Genomic DNA, 19,891 nt, shown 5'->3' with positions numbered 1-19,891 from the left:
GAGTACAGGACTAGTCTGGGGTGTGGACTGCATGTTGTACCCTCACCAGACTGAGTGAGGGCACAACATGCCCTGTTCACGGGCCAGATCTTTGATACCCCTGGGCTAGATGGTCAACATGAAATGTATGAATCTGTTATTTGTTGGAATTCTTTAATGATCAGAGGTCAGGAAAACAGACCTTATGATGAGAGGCTGAGAGCCATGGGACACTTCAGCCTAGAAAAGCGCAGGCTCAGGGGTGATCTGGTGGCCACCTATAAATTTATCAGGGGTTCTCATTAGGATCTGGGGGAATGCCTATTCACCAGAGCGCCCCAAGGGATGACGAGATCAAACGGTCGCAAACTCCGCTGCGACTGATTTAGGCTGGACATAACGAAGAACTAAGTTACTAAAGAAAGTAACTTCTTTACTGTCCAAGCCCCCAAGGTTTGGAATACACTGTCGCCGGAAGTGGTTCAAGCACCCACTTTGAACGCCTTAAGACACATTTGGATGCTTATTTTGCTGGGATCCTATGATCCCTGCTGACTTCCTGCCCCTGTGGCAGGGGGCTGGACTCGATGATTCTCCGGGGTCCCTTCCAGCTCAAATGTCTATGAAATCTATGAAATGTAACCTGCTGGTTGGCAGTGCCAATTTCATTTCTTATTTTCAGTGAGTCTGTAATAACTAGTTACAATAAAAGCCACTGCACAGCTGTAAACCCAATGCGTTATGCTTGCACAAGGGACTTTACCTGCAGTTGTCAGGGCATCTATACTTTTTGTATGGGTGCTATCTTTTAGATTCTTGTAAGAAAACTAGGCAACCAAATGCTAGCAATAATCTGTGAGTATGTGGAGCTGAGCTACTTTGAAGAAAACATTTATATTAGGAATGCAAATGTGATGCATATAATGAAATGGGAAGTAATTTGTGGAATGATATTAATCATCAGCTGGAATTTTGAAAAACGTCTGGAACTTGTTCTTTTTCAGGTGTTGAAATTGGAGAAAGTGCTCTCTGAATTGCACTATGGACAGCACAAAGGAAAGTGGTGATGTCTCTTCTGATAATGGGTTTCTGCTTCGAGTAGGCCTCAATGATAATAAAGCTGGAATGCAGGGACTGGATAAAGAAAAAATCAACAAAATCATAATGGAGGCCACCAAGGTTTGTTTATATAACCTTTCATTAGTGTTAGCTATAGATAAGTTTCTTTGTATTTTACTTGTTGTTTCTGCTTGTATAAAGTATTGTATTTTGCCTGTATAAAGGGAGCCATCTTGCAGCTTTCTCCAAGGATATGCATATTGGGTACACAATACATTACCTTCCCCCAAACTGATGTGGAATCTGCTAGAAAAATTGGATTCTGTAACTGTTTTTAGACTCCTCTGTACTTATAGGACCCTCAAAGTGAAATAGCCTCTGGTATATTCACAGGCAGATGTGGGATTTACTAAAGGGGGATATGGCATAATGCCCCTCAGACCTTGGAGGGATGGATATGAAGCATGGTTGGAGCCCTGGGTTGGCAGGAGATGCTGTGGAGCTGGGCAGGGAGCAGTTGCACGGGGCGATAAATCCTTGTTTTTGTTTTCAGAGACTCTTCTTTTCATGGACTAGTCTGGGGATGACTCTTCAGGAATAACTCTTAATTATCTAACCGTCACATTCCTTTTTAACAATAGTGGTCAAGGTAGCCTTACATTGGTTGTTACTTTATGGAAAAAATACTTTATTGAAAACCTTAAAAAACTGTTGCTTTAGATATTGTTTTATGTATTGCTATTCCTTTCACTGTACAAAAAATATTTGCTTGAAACCAATATTTTTGTTTGTCATGCATTTCATCTGATCCATCTGTTTATTGTTTCTTGAAGACATGACTCCTTTTAAGAGATGTGCTATTGGCCATTTGTGGAAATAATTTCTGTATAATTACCAGGGATCCTGGTTTTCTCCGTTAAAAAATCCAAAATTCTCTGAGTAAACCCCCCCAAAATCCACATTTTTCCATTATTAAAATGAAACACCACGTGTGTGTGTGTGTCTGTGTCTCTCTTTCTCAGTTGAACACAATGTTAGTGATATATTTACAATTTCAAAGCAATTTGGAAGCCTACCAGTGTCTCAGTCATTATAAAATAAATTCTAAATACTTTTATATTTTGGTGTTTGATTTTGTTTTTCTTACCATGGAAAATCAGAGCTCTTCCCTCTTTGTTCTGTCCTTCCTTACCCCCTTCTGCTTTGTGGCACTAAGGAGCCCTGATATACCAGTACCCTGCCCCTGCTTATGCCATTGCCCCTCACTCCCAACCCACATCCCTGCTGGTGCCCCTCACTCTCAAGCTACAGCCACCCGGCCCTGCCAGTGCCCCTTATTCCTGACCCACAGCCCCGCCACTCCTCCAATCCCCTCTGGTGCCCCTCATTCCTAACCCACTGCCTCCTGCCCCCAGGCCCCAGCCCATCCAGTGTGTGGGGGAGGGTGTGTGTAGGACGGGGGGCATAGATGACCGCATAGGCGATGCGTTGGTGGGAAATTGGGGGCCACATGCCCCCCTAGATTTTTGTGCCCACAGTGGGTCTGCAGGGGGCTGCAGTCTGGCCCAGTCAGCACTTGGCGGGAGCTGCCTCTACGGCCCAGCAGATGGGACCCAGTGCAGGAGGGCCCAGTGGGCAGGACTGAGCAGGAGGATAGAGTGGGGTGGGGAGGCTTGGTGCTGCTGCTGCCACCACTACCTGGAGTGCTGTGCTGCCATGGCTGCCAAGATGAGGCGCAGTGATGGTGGTATGGAGTTGTGCCCCCATAACCAGCTTGTATGGAAGTCTGAAACGTTCTCCCAAGATTCTTTTCCCTTTCATTTTGTCCAAAAACCTTTCCAAAATCATTCACTGCTTTGTGTTACATTGTGAGGTACTGTAAGAGCAATAAAAGAGAATCCAGACTTAAACAGTGAAAAAATATACAACTAACACAGAAGAGAGAGCATGGGACTCTTCTTTCTTCATCGCCACAATAGCGTTTGCTTATAGAAAGGAGAGGTGATATCCCTTGTATTTGGATGCAGTTTCCCTCAATCTCTACTAGTTAGAAATCAGTGTAATCCTTGGCTAAATTCTTGACTTCAGCAATCTCCCTGAACAATCGGTTCCATATATTGTGTAAAGAAGTGTTTTGTTTCATCAGTATTGCATGTTATATCTTTCAGTTTATATGTCCCCATATTCTTGTGCTAGGAGACTAATAACATCTGCACTCTGTAACTATTTTTCTCTGTATCATTATTGGCTACTATAAATACCTTTATTATAACCCCGTTTTACTCATTTCCTTTCTAAGATAAGGAATCTTGGTCTTTTCATTTTCTTTTCATTTGAGAGATTTTTCTATGCCCCTAACCATTCTCATAACTGGTCTTCTGAGCAGTTTCTAAATCTGCAATATTTTTTTGTGATCAGTAGCGCATGTATGGCTCTAGATAAAGCTGTATACCATATATAATGCCGATTTATATAATAGTATCGTTTTTTCCCTCGATGAACCTATGTGGACCTGTGAGGAAGTGCTGGTCATGTAAAGTAAAAATGTTTTACTCAGTGGGTGCAACTACACGAGATGCTACATTGTCGTAGTGCCAGCAGGCACAATCCATGAGGCCAACGCTAGTGCAGTAGCATTGGAAATGACCTGGTCTGCACAATAACGCAGTACTTAAGCAAGTACTAAATGAATGCACAGTAGCAACTGTGCAGTCCGGTGCACATATAGATGTGCCCAGTGTCCTCTAATACACAAAAGAAAACAGTGCAGAGGGTACAGTTTTGGGGGGTTATTTCTGCTTTGTGTTTGTGTGTTTATTTCTGAATTTTAGTCTAACACTCCGGGATGAGTTCCTTCCACTTCTGAGTCTAACAAATTTCCTGAAAAATACAGTAAACTTTGAGGAGGGACAGAAGACTATTAACTTTATGTATGTTGAATATGTGAATTACAGACCATCATAGTTATTTTTTTTAAGTGTACCTGATTATTTGAAAATCCAAAACACGTACTGATGTGATATTCTTAAGTAATCCTTAAAATATCTAGAATTTAAAATATGATGAGGCTGAATTTGCTTCTCAGATAAAATTACTTTCATTACAGCTGTATTTCTAATATAAATGAGATCTGTGCAGATAAATAATGTCTTCTTTTATAGTTTACTAATTCTAGAGAGAAATTAATTTAAAAATCTATCTCTTTTCTTTTGGGTAGGGTTCCAGATTTTATGAAAATGAGCTTAAAAAAGATCAACAAGTTAACCAACGCATTGAAAAAATGATGCAGCTGAAAGATAAAATTACCAGCCAGCAGCTCTTGAAAGCACAGCTCCAGGTACCAATCAACTTTACAGTTTTTAGAATGGAGGAAAAATAATTGGTTTGGGGGTGTGATTTAGTGATGTCTGTCCTACTTTTTTAAAATGGTCCCAAAGGTGTTATCTGCCTAGTTCCATTTATAAGTTGAGAAGAGCTTTTCAGGAAAAAACCCAGAGATTGCTTTGATTATATAAATATATGTTTAGTTACAAAAAAGAATATTAAAATACATATAAAAATAATTTCATGTGAAGTGTTTCTTATATGAACAAAAGGGAATTAAATCGACTCTTCTTTCCCAATCCTGAAAACAACTAATCAATCAATAATATTAAATCCATTGCTTATGGTGAAGTTTTATGCAATCTGTTCATTTACTTTCTTAAGTATCATAGCAGTCTTTTCATTTAAACAACTTGCTTCTCCTTTTTAAAACAACTTCCTGGTTCATGCATGAAGGCTATTAGATGGTTTATCAAGATGGGGAAAACATTATTTTATTTCTGCAGGTGGTATATCTATTATTGAGTGTTAACTAAGATAATAGTGTCATCCAAGTCTTTAAAAGTTTTACAGATAATCTGACTGAAACTTGCGAATAAACTGGACATAGACGCATGTTCTACAGTAGGAAGATGGTTTCCTTTTACTGAGCTGTATGCATGCACACCCAGTTTTGGTGTGGTTGTGTGAGGATGCTTTTCTTGTCCATGAGAAACACCTCTGCATAAGTATTCAGATACTGTATAGTGATGGGTTCTTGGTTGCTAAGAACTTTTTTCCAACTACTCAGTTGATCTAATAAAAGATATCACATCTACGCAAAGAACATTGCCTGCTTATGATACTGTAGTGATTGATGATGTTATAAGAACCTTGATGGTGTTGCATACAGAATCAGAGTTAAAGTAAAATTGTTAAGGTGGTTAAAGTAAGGCATTAAAAAGTTAGGAAAGGACGAATTGTTTTCCTGTGCAATTTAAATATGTTTCTTTGTATAAATGCATTATTATTTTTCCTTTCCATTACAGCAGGGCTGTCCAACTTCTGAGTGGTTATGGGCCACAGGCCCCTCAGCCACTTGCCACATGGGCTGTATGCCCCCATCCTGTCCAAATCCTATCTTTCTTCATCCCACAGTCTTTAATCTCATTCTCTCCTATTTCCTCATAATTTAGGAACAACTTTGGAAAGTAGGGCTGGAAGTGACCTCATACGGTTATCTAGTCCAGCCCCCTGTTCAAGGCAGAATTGTCCCTGACTAAACCATACCAACTATTTGTCCTACCTGTTCTGGAAAATTTCCAGGGATGGAGATTCCACAACTTCTCTAGGTAGCTTGTTCCAACATGTGACCACCCTCAGAAAGTTCCTCCTAACCACCAACCTAAATTCCCTCTGCTGAAGCTTGAGGCCATTTCTCCTAACACTGTCTCCTGTGACCACAGAGAAAAGCCCATCTCCATCCTCTGTGTAATCACCCTTTAGGTATTTCAAGGCTGTTATCAAATCCTCCCTGAGTCTTCTCTTCTCCAGAATAAATAACCCTAGTTCTTTTAGCTTGTCCTCATAAGTCTTGCTTCCCTTAATAAAAAACATTTATTAGTGGTCCCTGGCTGCCCCTTTGAAAGCTGGTGGGAGGTGCGGGCTTTCAGAGGTTGCTATCAGACTGGGCAGACTTTGTGACTCCACCTCTGTGGGGCTCCTGGCATCCAGCTGAGAGCCCCACATGGAGACAAAGAGTGTGATGGCATGCGACTGGACAGCTGGTGAGTGAGTAGAGGAGCTCCTGCCTGCAGTGCCAGGAGCCCCATGTGGAATCATGGAGCAGGCCTGGTCTGGCTTGGCAGCACGTGGTCCCAGCTGCAGTGCTGAGAGCCCCACATGCTGGCACAGAGTGCTGGCATGTTGGGCTCCAGCTGGGCCAGGCCAGGATGGTTCCATGCCTTGACGTGCAACTCCCCACTGGACTGCTGGAAGCCCAACATGGAGGCACGGAGCTAGCCCAGCCCGCCCTGATGGAACCAGCCTGGTTTGGTTTGAAGATGTGCACCTGCAGGCCCAACTGGGCTAGCTCTATCTGCCATGTATAGGTCCTGGGACTCAGCCAGAGCTGCCTACTGCCAGGGGGCTTTGTGTGCTATGGGCAGTGAGCGCCCTGAGGGCCCACTGCCTGTTGCTGCTGTTGCTGGTGGGGGCTGTGTGCCATGGGGGTGGGGCATGTGATGAGAGGTCCCATACCCACCCACATACCCCACACACACTTCCATACCCACAGCCCCACAAACCCCACACCCACCCACACACACCCATAACCCCCCATAAACCCCACACCCCTTCACAAATCCACCCCGCAAAATCCCACACACACATACCCCATGCCCACCCCCCAAACACACTGCACACACACTCCACCCACACAATATAGATGAGTAAGACTTTATTTTGAGCTATTATGCAATCGCCTCTATATACATGATACAAACACATGCAAATAAGGGGAAAGTAAAAAAAAAAAAAAGTAAAATACAAATTTGTTTTTGACATAAAATTAAAATATGTTATAGTAGATGTTTAATTTTTGGTATCTGATTTGTTTTTTTTTCTGGTTCCAAGATGGCAAAACCCCTTTCCCAAAAGGAATACTTCCAGGGGTGGGACTTTGGTCCCAAAATGGCAGGGACACCTGCCAAGGGGCGGAACTATGCAGCCCTTGACAGCTCACCAAAAGTTGTTAAGTGACCCTCCAGATGAAATAATTGTCCACCCCTAGTCTAGTCTGTATTTCTTTAGGTTGTTAATGAGAATGTTGTGGGAGACCATGTCAAAAGCCTTGCTAAAATGAAGGCATTTCACATCCATTGCCCTCTCCCCACCACAGAGCCTGTCACCTTATCATAGAAGGAAATCATTTGGTCAGCTATGAGTTTCTTTTGGAGACTGTGCTGGCTGGTCCTGATCACTGGGGATCCTGGTTTTCTCTGTTTAAAGATCACAGCTTCTCTGATTTAAAATGCCAAAATCCATCACTCCCCACCCACAGCCCCTTGGCCCTGTTGGTGCCCCTCACTCCCCACCCACAGCCCCCTATCCTTCCAGCTGGGAGCCAGAGGGGGCCCCTAGCTGCCAGAGCTATGGGGCCAGGGACCCAGGTCCATAGCCCTTTCACCTCCACAGCAGCGGCAGAGCCCCAGCTACTGCCTGTAGGAGGCAGTAGCTGCTGTAGCGGAGTGTAGCCTGGAGCCCAGCTCTCCCTCCCCCACGGGCAGCACAGGGCTGCCCCTTCATAGGAATAAAGGGGTCACAAAAACTAATCCAGGTAAGGGGATAAAAAAAATTAGCCCCTGCTCCATCCCTGGAAATTTTCAGGAACAGGTAGGACAAATAGTTTAAACCATAATTAACACAATCCAGTTTGTGGGTTCTTTGTTGCTTCTCCCAACATTACCCCTTTCCCCTGTCTTTTCTACCTTTGTATTCAAATCACTCTTTCCTGCTCTATGCTGTCCTTTCACAACATCTGATGAAGTGAACTCAACTCATGAAAGCTTGTGCTATAGCTAGCTCTAATTAGTCTGTGAGGTGCACAACCCTGCCTTCTGTTTGAGTTCAGACTAACATGGCTAACTACATCTCTCTGTTTGTAGAAACCCTTTTTATTGCCTTTTATGTCCCCTGCCAGTTGCATCTCAAATCTTGCCTTGGCCTTCCTAATATTCTCCCTCCATGCCTGTGTTATATACTCATCCCAAGTAATATCATGAAGTTTCTACTTCCTGCAGGATTCCTTTTTGAGTTTTGACTGTTGCTGTTTAATCAGGCTAGTTTCTTATTGCACTTCCTAGTCTTCTATCTTATTGGGATAGCTTTTTCCTTTGCCTTAAAAGGTCCTCCTTCAAGTACAGCCAATTCTCATGGGTTTCGTAGATTCATAGATGAAGGGTCAGAAGGGACCTTAGTAGATCATCAAGTCTGACCCCCTGCCCTGGGCAGGAGAGAATACTGGGCTTATATGACCCCAGGTAGGTAATTGTCAAGCCTCCTCTTAAAAACCCCCAAGGTAGGAGCCAGCATCACTTCCCTTGGAAGTTGGTTCCAGATCCTAGCTTCCCTGACTGTGAAATAGTGTCTTCTAACGTCCAGCCTGAACCTACTCTCAAACAACTTATGGCTGTTATTCCTTGTTACTCCAGGAGGTGCACAGGTGAACAGGGGCTCTCCCATTCCCCGCTGGTCCCCCTCAGTAAGTTTGTAAACAGCCACCAGGTCCCCTCTCAGCCTTCTCTTGTGAAGGCTGAACAGGTTCAGGTCCCGTAGCCTCTCCTCATAGGGTCTGCCCTGCTGTCCCCGGATCATGCGAGTGGCCCTCCTCTGGACCATCTCAGTGCTGGCCACATCTCTCCTAAAGTGCAGCGCCCAGAACTGGATGCAGCATTCCAATTGTGGCCTGACCAGTGTTGCATAGAGAGGGAGAATCACCTCCTTGGCACTGCTTGTGATGCATCTGTGGATGCATGACAAGGTGTGGTTGGCCTTCCTGACTGCATCCTTACATTGGCGGCCCATGTTCAGTTTGGAATTGATAACGACTCCAGGATCTCTTTCTGCCACTGTGCTTTTGAGAAGGGAGTTCCCCAGCCTCTATGTACACTGTAGCCACAAAATCATGATTAAAAATGTGTTAGCTAATGTGTTACCCGACATAGTTCTCAACACACCATCATTTCCCAGTATGTACGTAACCTCTGTGTGGCTATTTGTCGTTGCAATTTACTGTTTTCACGTGCTTTCGAGAAGAGAGTTCCCCAGCCTATAGGTATGCTGCTGGTTCTTACTGCCCAAGTGCAGTATCCTGCACTTGTCAGCATTGAATCCCATCCATTTCCTCATTCGCCCACCTCTGTAACCTGTCCAGGTCCAGCTGTATCCTGTCCCTCCCTTCTAATGTGCCGACCTCGCCTGAGATCTTGGTGTTGTGAGCGAATTTGAACAGGGTGGCTTTCACCCTTTCATCCAAGTTGCTAATAAAGAGATTTCCCCTTAGACTTGCCTTCCATGGGATCCTGCTCACTAGTTCCCTCAGTTTATTAGTCTGCTTTTCTGAAGTCCAGTGTCTTTATTTTGCTGCTTTCCTTCCTTCACCCCCCTTTAGGATATTGAACTCAATCATTTCATGATCACTATCACTCAAGTTACCTTTCATCTTTACATTCTTAACCAATTCCTCCCTGTTTGTGAGCAGCAAGTTGAGAAGAGCTCCCCCTCCACCTCTCCAGTTGCTCTCTGTGTCATCTGCATCAAAAAGTTATCCCCAACACACTCCAAGAATTTGGTGGACTGCTTGTGCACTGCTGTGTTTTCCTCCTAGCAGATGTCCTGATAATTAAAAGTTCCCCATGAGAACCAAGTCCTGTGATTTAGAAACATCTGTTAGTTGACTCTTGGCTCCTTGTTGTAATCTCCCAACTAAGCAATCCTTGCTTCTACTCCCTCTGCCCCCAAGCTCCTCATCTCAGTCCCAGTCTCATTGCCCAAACAATTTGTCTTCCACTGGGAGTTCCCAGTACAGATAAGTCTTCCTACCCCCACTTCCTCACACCCTAGGTTCCTTGTCAAAGTCTTCTATCTACCTTTTCCTGGGCTGTTGTTTTCTTTGCACTCCAGTCAGGCCGTTTCCTCCCTCTGCTATCCTGCCTGATTGCCAGCAAGGGAGTTATTGAAAACATGGGAGTGACACTCTTCCTGTTCCCCCTTCCAGCCTCTGGATTAAGAGCAGCCAGGAGCAGCAATCACAAAACTCAGCTCCTGCATCCCTTAACTAGAGCACACTGTAGCTAGAATCTTTGGAGAATTTAGCTGTTAAACTCAAACTAGCCTTTACTGGTATGTGTAAATGGCAGTTTTTCAAAAGCTTGTAACCTGGCCAGAACTGAGCAGAAAATGTTTTTAGGGCCAGTGAAAAGTGACCTTCCTGCCAAACTTTGGAACAAGCATTAGTGCATAAGTGCTTCTTAGGAAAATGGTTGTAAGACAGTTTTTTAACATAAAGTTGGGGAGCTTATTTTTTTAAGGTTCTTCTTTGAAATGGCTAAACCAATGGGGGGCAAGCTTTTTAGCAGGTGTGCCATAAATTATCCCTGCAGCTTCCCCAAGTACCACTCCAGTCCCCTTCTCCTGCCTGATTTGTTGCTCTGGTTTCTGCTTCCTGTCCTGTTTGCCCCTCTGCTACCTGTCCCCTGCCCAATCTGCGCTCTGCCACCCCAGAGGCTGCCACATGTGCCACAGGTTGGCCACCCCAAGGCTAAACAGTTCTAACTGGAGCTTTCAGAAAAATGTTCAACCTGAGGAAAGTTTGCAGCACTGAACTTCAAGTCCGGATTGTCAAAATGATAAGCAACCAGCAACAGGGTCTTAAACTGAGAATTGTTGAGCAACCTTGACTGTAGGCATTAAGGTTAAGCTTCACTAATTAATTCTGATTCAGGTCGCTCCCAGAGAGTTGTAATCAATGGGATGGCCTCATCCTGGAGGGCTGTCTCCAGTGGTGTCCTCCAGGGATTGGTGCTTGGACCCGTGCTCTTTAATATATTTATTAATAACGTGGATGAAGGGGTGGAAAGTTCAATATTAAGGTCGCAGATGATACCAAGCTGTGGGGAAATACGGGCACATCAGAGGATAGGGTAAAGATCCAGGACAACCTTGACAGACTAGAATCATGAGCGGAATGGAGTCAGATGAGATTTAGGCAGAAGTGCAAGGTCCTTCATCTGGGTAGGAAGAACTTTCTTCATAACTACATGATGGGCAGTGGTCCACTGGCTGGCACAGCATTTGAATGAAACCTGGGGGCCACAATTGACCTGAAGATGAACATGAGCCAACAGTGCGATGAGGTTGTCAGAAGGGCAAGTAGAACTCTGCTGTGCATCAACCAATGTTTTGCCAGTAGATCCAAGGAGGTGTTCCTCCCTCTCTATTCGGCATTGGTGAGGCCTCAGCTGGAGTTCTGGGCACTGCACTTCAAGAAGGTTATAGATAAGCTTGAGAGGGTACAAAGAAGGGCCATACAGTTAAGGCATGGAGGATAGGCCGTATGGGGAGAGAGTCCAGGAACTGGGCCTGTTTATTCTGAGGAAGAGTAGGCTGAGAGGTGACTTGAGAGCTGTCTACAAGTACGTCAGGGGTGAGCACCAAGATCTAGGGGAGCAACTCTCTAGGCACCTCAAGGGAGGATAAGGACCAATGGGCATAAGCTAATAGAGGGTAAATTTAGGCTAGACATAAGAAAAAACTTTTTCTCTGTAAGGGTCACCAGAGTCTGGAACACACTCCCAGCAGAGGTGGTGCAGTCACCCTCCTTGGAGGTGTTCAGGATGAGGCTGGACAGGCACCTTGTTGAGCTTGTCTGAGCCCAATAACTTCCTGCCCATGGCAGGGGACTGGACTTGATGATCTTACAGGTCCCTTCCAGTTCTGTTATTCTATGGTAGCATAAGGGGTTGTGAGAGACTTAAAATGGAACTGATAATGTAAAAGAGAGGATTAAAGTAATTTCTGCCTGTTTTTCCTCAGTGCAAACTGAGTCTTCTGCATGCTCAGGCTCTTGCACTTGCTGGTCATTTTCCCCTTTCAGATAGTGATTCTCAGTGCATCCTGTCCTTTCGCTCAACAACCCATTGTTTAAGAATGTGAATATGCAATATAACCCTGCCCCACTCCCCGCTATGCTGCTAATTGATCGTTGGTACTTTAATAGATGTTTAAGGAGAATGAGGCACTAACTGAAAATAAATGCCTAACATTTCCTGGGCCCTTCAAAATCTGGTTAGCCCCATGTTGTTTTTAACACCGGTTTTGTATTGCCAATGGGCTTCATTTTTTTATCATGTTCTCTGCTTCTTTGTGCTCATTCTCCATTATATTCTCCTCTACGAAATCTGTACCTCTTACTTTCAAATGTTGCCTATGAATGTGTCATCACATGATCCCTTCTCAACTAGTCTGGAATTAATGAGACACCAATAAATCCATGCTTCTGTTTAAGACTGTAAATTCTTATTTCTATATTAAGAGATTTTAACTCTGTTGTCCCCTGTCACAGGGTATGTATGACTGGTCACTCTTAGTTTCTTGCTGGTCTATTAGATGGTTTTGCAAACATAAAAAAGTACCAGGTTAAGTTTTTAAATGCCCACTTTATGATCTACATTTATATAATGTTAAAATATTTTTTTGGCATCTATTATGCATCTTAGGACAAGTTGCAAGGAATTTTTTCAGTGCATCTGTCTAAAAATATCAGAAAAAATAAGAATTTTAAAACTCTGTTGCTTAAGACTTAAATTTTTACAGTTTTTTTTCCTCTCCCTGTATTTTAGAAAAAAGAAACCATACTTATCAAAGTATTTTTTTCCTATGAGAAGATGAAAAACAATTCTTTAAGTATGCACAGCTGGCTCACCTCTGAGAAACTACTCCAACTTTCTTCAGCTTTACCAAGGAATATAGTACTGAACAAGCATGATTCCTGGAAGTCAGTCCCCAAAGCTTTTATTTTAGTCTGTTTCTTTTAAGGAGTTCTTGTGACCATTTTAAATATTTTTATCATTTGTGACTAGTGTAAGAAGGTTTATCTTTCTCTTTCTTTTTCTTTTTTTTTTCTTTAAATATGGATAGCAGATACTAGTGAATCTGAATCATGCATCGCATGTTAGTAGTATGGTTCATGGGAAAACAGAGGAAGTTGTGTTTAAAGATGATAGAAGAAAACTACAGATTAAATAATGTGACTAGGGGATTGCAAGGCAGCATAAACTCAAACAATATGAAGGCACTTTTAGTTTGAGAATAACCTGCTGATCATTTGTAGACTAAGAGATGATCAGAAAAAAATGAATGTAGAGAAATACCTTCTAACAATTTTAGGGGATCTTTATAATAACAAGTTAATGAACGTTTATAGAAGATTACAATGGAATGACTCTTCCTCCATATATTGCATGATGGTGCTTTCAGTATTTTCAAATACAATTTAAGTTATTATTTGAACTGTTCCCCTTAGCCCTTATGCTTTAAATTGAGTCCAAACCGGTCTGACCAGCCTAACCCAATGAACCAGAGCAGGGCTGTCCACTTTCATGCCACATGGTTGACATAGTAGGGGCTGCACACCTAGTGTCTAGTGAGGGCTGCACACTAGCTAGGGCCACAGGCCCTCCCAGGCTGCATGCCACATGTGCATGGCGGGGAGGGGTGCTCCCTCCCACCCCACCCCACCGCACCCCATGCACATACAAGTGAGTGTTCCCCTGCATAGCATGGCAACCTGCCTCATCTTTAGCTCCCTATGGGCTTGTCTGTGACACTGCACCATACAGATGCTTGCACTACCCTGCTCCCTCAGGTAGAGGCATGGAACAGAAGCCAGGGGAGGGAGTGGGGAGCCCCAAAACCCTGACACGTGTTGCAGCTGTAACAGTAGTGGGCAGGTGGGAGTCCAGGGGCCGCACAGTGTCCCTTCTCAGGCTGCGTGAGGTCCATGGGCTGTCAGTTGAACAGCCCTGATCTAGGAGAATATGCTGTGCATTGCACGCATGAAAGAAAATTAATCTTCAAGCAAACGAACTGGAGCGAACCAGAGGGATGGGGAAATAATATCTCAGATTACTAATAGTGATTCCTGTAGCAGATCTGTCAAGGCATTTACAGGCTATTGTAACTGTGATCAGCTGCAAAAATGGTGTCTCCTCAACTCAACTGAGTAGAAAGGAACAAAACCCGAGTTCAAGTGAGTGTACACAGATGTGTTTCAGTTTAGGTGAGTACCCTGTTCTAGTGGTATGTGTACTATGAGTGTCCTAAAGGAAAATGTTTAAAAGGAAGGACACCTGAATAAGCCTTCATTTCCTTTTAACTGCCTATGGCTAAGAGTCAAGAGTTCCCTGGGATGCTTTGAACTGGTTGTTTTCTCCTGCTTATGAGCAGCCTTTTATTGTGCAAATACCTAGTGGTCTCCATAATCACTGGTTTAGTTAGTTGTAGTTTGATAGTTTATCTTTTGTTTTTTTTCTTCTGAAATTTCCTTTCTCTCTCCCTCTCTCTCTGTTTCTTTCCCCCTAATGTGGTACCAGCATAGTTACACCCAAGTCCCTAGGCTTTAACAATTAATATTGGGCATAATCCACTCTTTATCTGTTAAGTGAAGAATGAGTTCTCATCATGTGAGGCACAGCTGTCCTAGTGGCAGCCCACAAAGGGTAGAATTGCAGCCTGTGGAGTCTATTGGTGTGGCTGCCAGAGCTGCTGCATTGGCACAGCTCTTAAACCCAGGGAGTGAATGCTGCCTCTGCTTGCCCCCTCTCCCACCCTCTTGCCTTGGACTGAATTCAGTGTCTTTGGTCACTGCTGGCAGCTCACATCAGTAGCGGGGAAAAGCAGGTTTTGGAGCAATGCTGACATGCTATTACCTGCTGCCAGAGGTGGGTATCTGGCCTGTGAGAAGCCCCATGGTCTGGATCTGGCACAGAGGGCCAAATAAGTTGGACAGCCGTGACCTAAAGATTACTGTTGGGAAAGTACCTAAGTGAAAAACATATATGCATAGTTAGTCAAAGAAAGAAAACTTGATGCTGTGACTGTATCTACTTCAGGGGCGGGCAATTATTTCGGGTGGAGGGCCGCTCACTGGGTTTTGGCAAGCCATCAAGGGCCGCATGACAGGCAGCCAGGAGCAGATAAATATGAATTTTCTAAATTTTTAGGGGCCCTGTGGGCCAGATAGAATGGCCTGGCAGGCCGCGTTTTGCCCACCCCGGTCTCCTTACATAGTCTACAACTTGCCCTTCGGCCCAGTTACTTGCAAAACCTAGAACCAGCAGGGTTTTGGTTGTAAAGGACCTGTTGGTTAGATTAAGTAGTTTTGCCCCTTTATGGCTGGATAAAGTGTCTTTGTCCCTTGCTCAGGAGTATGAAGCTTTTGTGGTGCGTGCACTGCTCCTGTAGGATATTGCTGACCAAAAGTTTCTGGTTCAGGTACACTGAATGTGCTCACCTAAAGTGCAGTGCACATGTGTACAACACATTTAAAGAACTACAGTTACTGTACATGCTTATAACCTTTTTTCCCCTTAAAAAGTAGCTCTAGTAAAACCAAGTGTGTATGTGTTGATATAGAATGTTAATATACATGTATTCATGTGGTTATGCATGTGTAAATACAACAGACTCTTCGTTTTTACTTTTTGCCATCTGTTCACTATATTGTTTTCCCAGAGAACAGGTTGAAGCTGAAACAAGCTTTCTCCTCTGAGCATATGGGTATGGGAACAAATCACTATGAAGTAAGCTAGGGTATGAATTTAAAGCACACTAGCTGTTCCATGGTAATGGCCACATACATGTTACTACTGCAAGAAATGTAAGATATAGCTTACCCTGCTTTCATCGAGGGTCAGACTGCTTCGTACTTAGAAGCCTATGCATGGGTGGCAAACAGTGAACTATAAGTTCACTCTCTATCTTGTGTAGCTACCTTATTCATATAGCCATATCCTTAGTATGTGAAAAATATACCCTGTCTTTTATGCTGATTTGGACTGTGGCGCACGTGCCAGGCTAAAATGTTTTTCATTATTGTGTATGTTTATCTGATATGCTTGCACAGGTTGACAAACTTGTGATGGAGCTAGAACAAAGCCGTGACCTCAGCTGCACTATTGTCCACATTGATATGGATGCCTTTTATGCAGCAGTAGAAATGAGGGACAATCCAGAGCTGAAAGAAAAACCTATAGCAGTGGGATCAATGAGTATGTTGGTAAGATTTAATACCAGACTGACGCACAAATCAAATTATGAGAATATTCAGTGAAAGAAAATATTACTGCCATGGGACTTCTAAAAATGTGTACAGAGAGAATAAGCACAGATGGAAAGTATATGTTTTTTTTCCATGTAAATTTGGGTTTTATTTTTCAAAGACCTCTAAGTAGTTTGCAAAACTTAGGAATTAAAAAGAGGTTGCAGAAAAGGAAATTTTGTCTTTGATATTAACTTTGAGCCTGGTCAGTCAGTTCAAAGATTCAAATATTCAATTAGAAAATGTTGTTATTAATATGGGAGGGAGGGCCCTGCCTGGTACATTACATTTAAGGCACGATTAAGATTTTAATTACTCCGTAAATAGTAACGTGGCCACATATTAAAACCAATTTATGGCATGATAATATAGCAAATGAGCCACAAAGATATTCTGCATATGAGTAACATCTTTGTGGCTCATTTGTATCATGTCTTAAATTGAATATGTAGCATGCCAGGTCTGACCCATGACATCCCCATGCTCAGCTGAGTATAGGCATGGAGCACCCCAGAGTCTGGGACACAGCCATCCCCTACCAGATCAGTAGATTAGGCTGGGGACAGCATCAGGTCCTGGACCTGGCACCTTTCTCTGATCCCTAGAGGCAGATGTGGGGGGCACTGTGAGTCGACATCAGGGAGCATCTCTGATTGCGGGCTCACTGCACCGTGGACTTTTAAAAAGTGCATTTGCATGTGGGAACCCAGGTTGTACGCGTGCTTTCTTGAATTCCCAGGGTGCCTGTGGAAACAGCAGCTAGGGAGCTGAGAGCCCCTTGCTCCCCAGCTGCAGACACCACTTCATGTTGTGGCGCATAGAGAGTTAGGAGCTCCCAGCTCACCAGCTACACTGTGGATCTCGGTGCATGGGGAGTTTTAAAGAGTGCCACTTAAGTAGCTTCCCTACTGGGGACCTTAAATCCCCTTCCAGGCAGCTCTTGCTGGGATGCCTGGCATAGGGGATCAGAGGCTCTTAGCAGGATTTGAAGTCCCGAGCAGGATTTGAAGTCCCCAAGTCCTGTTCCCCTTTCCCTTCTGCTGGGAGCCTCTGATGTCCCATATCCATCAGCCCAGCCAGAGCTGCCATGCACAAGGTTTGACAATCACCTGATTGTCAGCGCAGCCAGGACAGCCCCAATCTCAGTCCTGATCCCAGCTGGAACCAACAGTCAGCTATTTGTCAGCAAGGCCGCAGAGCACATTAGAGCCGGTTCATGGCCCTGTTAGCTTCCCAGCATCCGGTTGACAATCAGTTGATTATCAGCTCGGCTAGATCTGCAGGCACTCTTCTTTCAAATTCCTGGTGTAGGGGGAGCCCAGAATTATGATCCCAGGATCCCCCTGAAGAGTACGTAGTAATGGCATGTTTAGGATCTAATCTCTGAGTCTACAATTGCACTTCTTGTCATGCACGTGTGGCATAGTAGGAGGCATGATTGTTGAAATCAGGGATCAGATCTCATCATGCCGTTAAATTAATGTGTGCCAAGGGTCTGAACCTCACAATTCAAAAAAGAGTTGGCATAGCTTAAAGAGCATATCTTAAAGATGTTGGATCAGTAGTCCTTTTTCACAGAACTGGGATGGCATCATCAGCCACAGAAATATGACATGATGTCAAGCCATTATGCCTGGAAAGACCAGCTTTTATGGTCATTAGGGTGCAGTGCCTGTACCTATTCAGTCCTATGTTGTTGTGTTTAACATGCTAGTTGTTGGTGCCTTTCTGAGTTTATCAGTTAAGAAACTAATTTAATTTAATCCAGTAAACCAGTGACAAAAACTGTCAAGTTCCAGACCCCAGAATCATGCAGTTCTCATGATGTAGATAAATTACAAGCTATAGTATATACATACTATACTGAAGTCACAGTTTCAGTTATTGTGAGTTGATAGATTGTCTGTGGCAGGAGTGTACATAGCTTTATTTTCTTTAATCTTTCAAATCTCTGCATATTTAAATTCAGCAATACTCTATAGAATTTGATAATTGAACTCTAAACCTATTTTTTCTCTACTAAGTCCACTTCAAATTACCATGCTAGGAGATTTGGAGTACGTGCAGCTATGCCGGGATTTATTGCTAAGAAATTGTGCCCACATCTTACCATAGTCCCATTAAATTTTGAAAAATATGGACAAGTGAGCAAAGAGGTAAGTTTTGTGAGAGAACATCTTTCTAACCAACAGCACTTTGCTGTTTTGGAATTTTAAGGCAGCAGCAGATATTATTAAAATGCTCATTTAAAGGTTAAAGTCTTTCACAATAAGGTTTTGAATTTAAATTAAATATAATGTTTAAATGGATATTTTATGACTGAGGACATAAGGGGCCAAATTCATTATCCTTTTCAATTCTAAAGAAGTAAATAGTCAGGCTAATAGAGGTTTTCAAAATTATGTAGTGAACCAGTGATGCCAAAAATGTTATTATATCAGTAAATTCAAACCTATGGCAATAATCTAATAATGAGGAAACTAGGAGTTAATTCTAAGCTCAGAGGGAATTCTCATACAATGACCACACGGAGTGCTAATTATATAAGAGGAAGAAGCGAAGAGCATTAGTGACTTCAGTTAGATATGCTCCCAAATAAGGGACTGGGGTGCAAAGAGAAGACATTTAGGGGAGGAAAGGTGAGTATTTCTCCTTAGAAAAGTACACTCCCTTTTATTAAGATGGAAGGCACACTGCATATAATAAATACATTATGATGAATAGTTGTATATATTTAAATATTTTGTGCTCTCCTAATATGTAAATAAAATGATTTAGAGTATAATTTCCATATGGGTAAGTTACAAAAGCTCAACTTTAACATCAGTAGTAATATTTAGGGAAAAAATTATATACTATATGATGTATGTATATATCTATATCTATATTTATATATATCATATACCAAGAATGACAAATGTATATTTTGTAGATTTTAAATCCATTAACTTCAACTGATTTGTCAGGGATTATTTTGGCCCCAGATCTAGCTAGGGCCATCCCTAGGGGGGCCAAATTGGGGTGACTGCCCTGGGCCCTGTGCTTTGGAGGGCCTCGCAGAGCCAGGTGAAGCAGTGTGGCCACTCCGCGCTACCTCTGGCTTCAAGTCCGGCCGCTCGGCACCCCACCCCCCTCCTGGGCAGGGCCGGCCTACAATTTTTTGGAGCCCCCTGCAAGATATAGTTTTGGGGCCCCTGATCCAAAAAAAAAAAATCGTTGATTTGGATCACTGTCCCCGATATGATTCAGCCGAATCTGAAGAATCAGTGATTTGGCCATAGACACAGCTTTAAATGTTTTTTCTACATACTTTGAGGTACCAGGCATGGCTTGTGAACACTGTGAGGCTGAGGCAGATGGAGCGTCCCACAGGTGCGCAGGGGGGCCCCCGCCGTGTGCTCAGTGGCAAACCGGTAAGTGGACCAGAAGTACTTCCAGTCCACTTCTAGGTCTACTGGGGAGTGTGCTGGGGGCCCCCCCTGTGTCCCTCTGGCTTGGCGATCAGCTGCAGGGGGACCCCGCATGCCCCCCCCCAGACCCAGGAGACACCAGTCGTCAAGCTGGTGGGGCCCCCCTCGCACACTCCCCAGCAGACTTGGAAGTGGACTGGAAGTGCTTCTGGTCCATTTCCAGGTCTGCTGCCGAGTGCACTAGGGACCCTTCTTCCCCCCC

General features: G+C 43.6%; 1 protein-coding gene across 4 annotated transcripts in view; it reads left to right on the top strand.

Annotated features, from left to right (window-relative positions):
• Positions 1-19,891, top strand: part of POLK (DNA polymerase kappa) — a 56,115-nt gene that overhangs the window by 14,287 nt on the left and 21,937 nt on the right. For 2 of the 4 annotated variants that reach the window (XM_025194691.1, XM_025194690.1), the window contains exons 2-5: positions 984-1,158; positions 4,256-4,375; positions 16,025-16,177; positions 18,244-18,375. In XM_025194691.1, the coding sequence (XP_025050476.1) occupies positions 1,021-1,158; positions 4,256-4,375; positions 16,025-16,177; positions 18,244-18,375 (543 nt within the window). In that variant the 5' untranslated portion in view covers positions 984-1,020. The remainder of the gene's footprint in view (positions 1-983; positions 1,159-4,255; positions 4,376-16,024; positions 16,178-18,243; positions 18,376-19,891) is intronic. The other 2 variants (XM_025194692.1, XM_025194693.1) reach the window with 2 other exon arrangements.

This window comes from Alligator sinensis, unplaced genomic scaffold (assembly GCF_000455745.1).
Source record: "Alligator sinensis unplaced genomic scaffold, ASM45574v1 scaffold1792_1, whole genome shotgun sequence".
Taxonomy (NCBI): domain Eukaryota; kingdom Metazoa; phylum Chordata; order Crocodylia; family Alligatoridae; genus Alligator; species Alligator sinensis.
Note: the sequence above shows the minus strand (reverse complement) of the source record. Positions and strands in the feature narration are given on the sequence as shown.